At 43.4% G+C, this 8,904-nt stretch overlaps 1 protein-coding gene across 1 annotated transcript; it reads left to right on the forward strand.

Annotated features, from left to right (window-relative positions):
- Nucleotides 1–799: 799 nt before the first annotated feature.
- Nucleotides 800–7,763, forward strand: p4htmb (prolyl 4-hydroxylase, transmembrane b; the record flags this gene model as incomplete). Its single annotated transcript, XM_084173428.1, has 9 exons — nt 800–1,171; nt 1,570–1,651; nt 1,920–2,110; nt 4,114–4,210; nt 4,392–4,554; nt 5,161–5,346; nt 5,672–5,762; nt 6,272–6,395; nt 7,549–7,763. 9 exons carry the CDS (start codon nt 800–802, stop codon nt 7,761–7,763), a joined length of 1,521 nt encoding a protein of 506 aa, XP_084029554.1.
- Nucleotides 7,764–8,904: the final 1,141 nt, after the last annotated feature.

Genomic DNA, 8,904 nt, shown 5'->3' on the forward strand with positions numbered 1-8,904 from the left:
AGGTCAGTTCCACTCCGCTAGCGCGTCGTGGAACACACCCGTTCATTATTTTCCATAGAACGCATAGCCCCTCGTTGATTATCCGTTACAAACTGTATCTTTTGAATGAGTTAACCACCTGCAATGTTTTGAAATGCGGGCTTTTATTTTTAAGGTTTATACATTACCATAGAGAGGTGACATTATTGTCAGTGCTGCTAGCAATATAGCAGACCACAGTAGTTGTCAAGGCAATGGCGTGTTGTCAGCTTCAAAACAAACGCCACAGAGAAATGTGTGGCAGAAATGAGAGATCGGCCGCATATTTTTTTTGTTTTTCAATATTAATAGATGATCACTGCACCAAAAACCTTCGAATGGATAAATCGCACCTTTTGATATGGCTATTTTCCCTCTATTTTTGGAGGTACGCAGCACGGACTGCTGAAACCGCAACGTAAACAAGAGAAGCTGGATGCAGTCATGGAAGTGTGATGTGTGTAGCTAGCTAATGTTACTGTGAATTCAACCCAAAGTACCAACAAGCTTCACATGTTTCGTCGCTTATTGATTTATTTTAGAGAAAATAATAACATTAACTAGCTAGTTGACAGGTACCGTAGAGGAGAATGGGGTTGACTATGCTATGAAGATGATTGAGTCTGGACAGTCAGTATGGATTGTGCACTCATGCGGTAACTTTTATGACTTAACATAACCTACCATAGAGAACTGACTCCATTATTTAACACGTCAATTGACGTCTTTCTCGGTACCTGGGTCAAAAAGGTACTCAGAACAACAAACCAGTGATAAGCTTATGGTCCATCATCATATCAGGTCAAAGATGATTGAACCACAGGACTGCGACGACAGTGATGAACATGAAGCCGTTCCATTACCAACCCTACCCCCTATGCCACGAGATCGGATCCCGTTGCAGAAGAGCAACGTGTGCTCCCGCTCTTACTTCATGGTGGTGATGGTCTTTTTCCATTTATACATCATCAATGTCATTGCGCTACTCCTCTACGTGCACTACAACAACAGCCCTGGAGAGGTACTGGCCACCCCGAACAGGGACGAGGCAAGCGGTGGAAGCAATCATCACAAGCCCCCCGAGTTCAATCAGCAACAGTCAGATTCTGGCTTTAAGCAGGACATGTACCTTCCACGACTAGAGGGCATACGGGTGAGTTAACGCCTCGATCTCACCAACAGTGTTTTGCATTTTTGCCTTGCAGAGGCAGTTGTAATGCGTTCTGTGTGGTGCATACGTTAGATTTATCGAACGTAAGCGTCAAACTGTATGCATAGACGGCTTGACAGAAATGGTAGCAGAAGGTGAATGTTGAACTTTTGTTGCACACATATCCAGATGATGCTGCGTAGCAACACTATCGGTGTGATCAAGGCGTAAGGATGCCTGTGTAGTTCTGTGTCTGTTTAGCCCAGAGCTTAATCTTACAGACAGTAGTAGTCTAAGGTTCAGCGGTGGGCTAGTGTCTGTTGTGCTATTCTTCTATATGAATGGTGTGTTCCATGTCATCTTGATGGTGTGAAGTTATAGTCAGTGTTATTTTCTCTCAGGTGGGCCATGTCCAGAAGGTATCACTGGTGCCAGGCAATGTGCATGAGATGCGGACCCTGAGTCTGAAGCCCCTGCTGTTTGGTGAGAGCTCTCGCTACTAAACCTCTGCTCTGCATTGCACCCCTCTACACCAAGCTAGTGGCTGATGCCTGCGTTCCTCTCCAAGGTTCTGTGTTTACATTGTGTATGAAGCTTAATGTATGTGTGTGTGTGTGTGTGTTTGTGTGTGCGAGTGTGCATTCATACGTGCATCTGTGTTTGTGTAAGTGTGTGCGTGCGTGCACTCATACGTGTGTTTGGGTGCGTGCATGCGTTCAAACGGGTGTTTACGATGTGTCTCTCTCTCCAGAGATCCCAGGGTTCCTGTCTGAAGAGGAGTGTCGTGTGGTGGTGCAGCTGGCCCAGCTGAAGGGCCTGATGGAGAGCCAAGTGATGGTGCCTGAGGGACAGGAGGAGCTGACGGAGCAGCTCAACCTCAGCCCAGAGGAGATCTTCAACCTGCTGGACCTCAACCAGGATGGACAGCTACAACTCCAGGAGGTGTGTGGGTGGGCAAGCGAGCATGTGTGTCTGTGAGCAGAGTGAAGTAAGTAAGTAGCCTTGCACAAGTGCGAGCCAGAACGGCTCATAGGAGCAGGAGCCTATATCCTGTTTCTGTAGCGTGAGGTTGTTTGATTTACAAGTACACCCCCTGGACAGGACGCTAGTCTATCGTAGGGCCTCAACCCCAATCTATCCCAATCCATCTCCTAACACTAGCACCGCAAAAGCAGTCATTTTGACTGCTCATGAATAAAAATATATATTACTGTGCCATTTTTAAAGTCATGCCCCCCTTCGTCCTTGACTTTTTCTAAATAAGTCTATATAACACACTGCCGTTGTTAAAATCTTAAAATCACAAACAGAACTGGAGTTAGAACTAGTTTTAGGAGGGCATGTCATTTTTTTGAATTATTTTCCCCAGTTGCCTCCTTCTCCCGACAGTGGAAGGTGCTGTGCCAAGTTGATAATCACCTCGATAATTGCCTCGCAACTGAACCTAAACTATACCGAAAGTAATTTCACACAAATAACAACAGATGAAATAAATGAAGTAAAGTATGATGGGGGAGAATGGGTGAGTTGATGAGTGAGGGGAATAATTATGTAATCACCAATTGTGAATGAAGAACAGGGCGGGCCATTCTATTGTATTGATCCATTCTAATTCTAATCTCAAAATGGTATGTACCCTATATCAGTCCTACAAATCCAAGCAGTTTTATCAGTCTACTCTGGCCTACTTGGAGTACACAATGAGAGCATGCCTAATTTACAATGGCAAGAAGAACAAAACTTTCTTTGGAGAAACCATGTCATGGGATCGGTTCAGCACTACCTCCGTTTTTATGACAAAGAAACAAGAACACGACGCCTGGAAACAGACATTCCCAATGGTATCCAACATTTAGAACAAGTTTGTACAGAACCGCATTACATGTTACAAACCAGGAGAGGACATCCCTGTTGATGAACAATTGTCTGCACAACCCCCGGGGAGGAGACAGTGCCAGGTGGCCAGATGCACTAAGAACAGAACCCAAGACACCTGTGTTGCCTGCAAGCGACGTGTTTGTGGTACGCGTGTCAAGCAAGTGAAAGTGGCAAAGATTTGTGTCGACTGTTAGGACAAGCGATAACAGCGAAATGAAATCCAACTGATGCCATTACGTGAAGACACCATGTAAGCAAGAGCTGACAATAATTGATAATTTTTTACTGCTGTCATATCGACACTTATATTCATTATAATGCCATTATTGCTTTTGTGCTGATTTTCACTATCCATCACGCACACTTGGCACTTATAATGATGTTTAGGCTACTGATGTTTTCATCATTTGACCGCGCCTCTTGCTGATCGTGCTTCTTTAATTTTGTCGTTATAAAAATCAGCGGTTACCGTGTTCCAGCACATATGTTTTCTCTTTCATTATTGTAACAAAGGCACTCCACGAATAAAATTGAACACGTAAATGTTTTTGTTTTTACATTAAAAGTAACAACTTACAGTAACATAAACTAATGAAAATGCTATTGTGTTATAAAGAAAAGTATTATAATGTTGCCTTTGACCTTCATAAACACAACCAAATGATTATTTTTGTGATAGCGTATATGCCATGTATTAATTATACTGTTAGAGTGTTGGAGTCAGAATGACTGCTTATTAGCTTGAAGGGGGATCCCTCGAGGCCCAGCGGTTCTAGTGTTAATGCTGAGTGCTAAGCAGAGACTCATCGGGTCCCATTCTTTAACAGTCTTTGGTATGACTCGGCCAGGGAACGAACTCCTGAACCTTCCAATCACAGGGCGGACACTCTAACGACAAGGCCACTGAGTGGAGTGAACATGCATCATTAATCATAGTGTGGTGGTACTGGGGCAGCAAAATATCAATTTATTTTGTTCCTTTATAATGGATCAATAAATATGTATTGTATTCTCTTCTATATGTGTGTGTAATGTGTGATTTATGCATGTTCCTGGGCCTTCTACAGATATTGACACATTCACGAGTGAGGGATGGGATCTGGCTGACACCAGAGAATCTGAGAGAGATCTATGCTGGACTGAAGGCTGACCCTGACAGTAACGGTAAGAGACTGTCATTCTCAACACGGGCCTCTTTGTGATAGTTAGGCCCCTCTGTCTCTGTGCATACAGAGCTAATCTTTTCATGCTGCTCATATTGGATATCTGTGTCAGTATATGACCCCTGTATCTGTATGACCCACTTTGTGGCTGTAAGTGACTCTTATCTTTGTGTCTGTGTTAGGCTTACTGAGCCTGGAGGAGTTCAGGCGTCTGGGCAGTGATGCGTTCCAGCGGTTCTTGCAGCAGCGCGGGGTGAAGAGCAGCCAGCTGGTCAGGAATAGCAGACACACCTGGCTGTACCAGGGACAGGGGGCACACCAGGTTCTCCGAGACCTCAAGAAGAGGTGAGGAGAGCGTCATTGTCAACTGTTGCCCTGGCCTCTGCACTGGCCCCTCTCTCTCTGCTGACCCCTCTCTCTCCTCTCTATCCTTTATTCCCTCTGTTATGGGACTATTCCATTTTTTTTATTGACGTCTCGTTTTGTATGGAAAAGAGTGGTGGGATTTTAGTGATATTGTTCGCATCGCATGTGTATATTTTTGTATTTTATTAGGATCCCCATTAGCTGTTGCAAAAGCAGCAGCTACTCTTCCTGGGGTCCACACAAAACATGAAACATGACATAATACAGAACATTAATAGACAAGAACAGCTCAAGGACAGAACTACATACATTTAAAGCGTCACACATAGCCTACATATCAATACATACACACAAAATATCTAGGTCAAATAGGGGAGAGGCGTTGTGCCGTGAGGTGTTGCTTTATCTGTTTTTAGAGAAAAACAATGGCATAGAGGAATTCTTTTTCCAAATGTGGACAAAGCCAAGTACTGTATGTTCAAACACATGAATAAACGGTTGGAGTAAACACCATGACCAAGGTTATCAGAATCTGATGTTAAGGACTTTTGTCCCTCTTTCTCCCCCTCCGTTTGTCCTCCATAGGGTGGCCCGTCTGACCCGGCTGCCCTCTGCTTTGGTGGACCTGAGTGAGCCCCTCCAGGTGGTACGTTATGAGCAGGGGGGTCACTACCACGCCCACCACGACAGCGGCCCTGTCTACCCTGAGACCGCCTGCACACACACACGCCTCGCTGCCAACACCTCCACACCCTTTGAGACCTCCTGCAGGTGAGAGAGAGCTGTGTTGAGTCAGCCAATGCCTTGTCCTTGGCCTTGTTTTGATAATACTGTATATGGGAGAGTCTGGTTAGATATCATTCAGATTAAGATGGTTAGATTGAGTGTTATTGTGTGATAATGTAGTGTAAAGTCTGTGTACGTTAGGTGGATGTGTTTGTGATAGACTGTGGTGTATGGCTTTTGTGTAACTTAGCTCATATCAATATGTCAGGTAGTTTGTGACTAAGGCTTACATTTCCTTGGTGTGGTTGGTCTGTGTGTGTATGTGTGTTCCAGTATGTGTGTGTATTAAATGTGTGTGTTGCACACCCAGGTACATCACAGTTCTCTTCTACCTGAACTCTGTTGAGGGGGGCGGGGAGACCGCGTTCCCTGTGGCAGACAACAGGACCTATGAGGAAGTGGTGCGTTATTGTCTGTGTGCCTTTGTGTGTGTGTTCTTGTATGTTTATAGTAGGGTTTGGAATTGCCACGGACCTCACGTTCCGTTATTATCACGATACTTAGGTGCCGCTACGATATGTATTGCGATTCTCACGATTCTATATGGATTGCAATTCGATACTTTGATTTTATTGCGATTCAATGTTCCAAACATATTGCTAACCATATGTCTGCTGCAGAGGGACGAGACAGCATGAGAAAACACGTTTTGATCAGTCATGGAAATAAAAGTGCTGAAAACAAATTGGCAGGTATAGCCAACTAGTGCAAAAATAATATTGTGATATTGTCAAAACAGTACGATATATCGTAAAAAATAATATCCCGATATTTAACTGTATCAATTTCTTCCCCCCATCACTAGTTTCTATATCTATATTAAACATTTGCATGTTTGTCGGTGTATAGGTATGTGTATCGATATGTTTTTCTCAACGGTATTAATGAGTGATTGTGTTTGTGTTTTCAGTCTCTGATCCAGAACAATGTGGATCTGATGGACACAAGGAAGAACTGTGATAGGAGCAACCTGAGGGTAAAGCCTATTAAAGGGACAGCCGTGTTCTGGTACAACTACCTTTCTGACGGACAAGGTACAGACTGTACACAGTACTCCCTCACACATAGCACGACCCTTCTATACTGAACAAAAATATAAACGCAACATGTATAGTGTTGGTCCATGTTTAGTGAGCTGAAATGAAAGATCCCAGAAATGTTCCATATGCACAAAAAGCTTATTTCTCTAAAATTTTGTTCACACATTTGTTTACATCAATGTTAGTGAGCATTTCTCCTTTGCCAAGATAATCCATCCACCTGAAAGGTGTGGCATATCAAGAAGCTGATTAAACAGCATGATCATTACACAGGTGCACCTTGTGCTGGGGACAATAAAAGGCCACTCTAAAATGTGCAGTTTTGTCACACAGCACAATGCCACAGATGTCTCAAGTTGTGAGGGAGCGTGCAATCGGCATGCTGACTGCAGGAATGTCCACCAGAGCTGTTGCCAAAGAATATGTTCATTTCTCTACCATAAGCCGCCTCCAACCTCGTTTTAGAGAATTTGGCAGTACGTCCAACCGGTCTCACAACCGCAGATCACGTGTAACCACGCCAGCCCAGGACCTCCACATCCGGCTTCTTTACCTGCGGGATCGTCTGACATCAGCCACCCAGACAGCTGATAAAACTGAGGAGTATTTCTGTCTGTAATAAAGCTATTTTGTGGGGAAAAACTCATTCTGATTGGCTGGGCCTGGCTCCCCAGTGGGTGGGCCAGGCTCCCAAGTGGGTGGGCCTATGCACTCCCAGGCCCACCCATGGATGCGCCCCTGCCCAGTCATGTGAAATCCATAGATTAGGGCCTAATTTATTTATTTCAATTGACTGATTTCCTTATAATGAACTGTAACTAACAATAAAATCATTGAAATTGTTGCAGGTTGCGTTTATATTTTTGTTCAGTATATAAACACACTACTATAGCTTAATTACTGCCCCTCAGACAGGATGCACAACTTATTGTACACACATAGTCATTGACCCCATTTCATTCATTCACTGCTGCTCAGGTCCTTATTTAAAAACTGAAGCCTGTGTAGTTTTGATGAAGGTTAGGCCCACTGTTGTAGAAACACACTGAAAGAGATTCCGCCTACAAGTCCACATGGTAGTTATCAGTTCTGCTGTTATCAGAGCTGCTGTTGAATACACATACTAACTGCTCTCTGTTCCCCACAGGCTGGGTGGGGGAGCAGGATGAGTACTCTCTGCACGGCGGCTGTGTGGTCACCCGCGGGACTAAGTGGGTGGCCAATAACTGGATCAACATCGACCCAGACTACCAGCGCCAGGCTCGCTACCAGCAGCTGGTGTCACAGCAGGGGGAAGAGGGGGAGGGGGAGCAGCACAGCCCTGAACAACTACAAACTGATGACTCCCATCAGGAACTGTAGCTGTACTGCTGTAGCCTAGAAACCAAAAACAATTACCTCCCCTTAGGTCCACTAATTACACTAGTTCCAACCTCAGAAGAGTTATGGGTGGTCCAGTCATTGTAGTTAGTGGGCTTAGACATCCCACCCCTCTTCCTCAGCCCAAAGATACCACAAAGATACCCCACTACCCACCTCCCCAACCTAACTTGACTCTGTCCTGCTGTGCACAACCTCCCTTGACGACACCTCTGCGGCCAGTACATAGAGAGATATTTTATATTCACGGACTGTGGTCACTTTGGATTTATGCAACTGAGAAGGGGTAAAAAAAATCTAATGTTGTTGTTCAGATGTCCTTGTTTGTTCACTGTTAGTTTTGTTTCCTCAACTGAATTTATGCATATTTCCAAACTTTACATGATATACTTATGCGCAATTTTACCTTCTGTGTGTCACAAAACATTAATGCTACTATTTGCATGTACGTACCGTCGTATGAGCTGTTACGTTAGACTTTGTACAGGTTTTTACTGTGTCATGATAAAGATAGCCATAGACTCCAGCCACTAGACTAGAGAGATGACTTTATAGACTGTGTCAGCTGTGATCCTCTGTTTTTTAGCTTGACGATGTCTGTCATCACCCAAAGACCCCCCCCATCTTCCAATGTGATGAAGCATGTTAACTGTTATTTAAGCGTTGCACAGATTTACTTCATTTATTTATTTGTTAGTTTGTTTATTTATTATACATTTTTTATGTATATACATATATATATTTATTTGTATGTCACTTGCATCCATTACTTCTCAACCTACTACAGGTATTGAATTTCTATTTATTTTAAGTATTATTTATTACTTATTTATTCCATATTTTTCACTTTCCACGTTGTGTTGTTCACCTTGTTTGGCGTTTGTTTCAAAATGCACTGAATCACTTTCCTCTGCTCCAAATAAAGTTTACTTTTGAATTATATAGAGTTTTTTCTCTCATTTCAGTGGAGTCACAGAGGAGGGAGTGAGGCCCATTGCCAAAGCTGTTCGTGACAACACTGGCAGACCCATAGAAACTTTCAGGATTTTATTGAAATTTCATAACATGTAAAGTATATAAATTAATTTTAAAAAATATATAAAAAATATATTAAATGACAAAG

The sequence above is a fragment of the Coregonus lavaretus genome (assembly GCF_964263955.1).
Source record: "Coregonus lavaretus genome assembly, chromosome: 12".
Lineage (NCBI taxonomy): Eukaryota > Metazoa > Chordata > Actinopteri > Salmoniformes > Salmonidae > Coregonus > Coregonus lavaretus.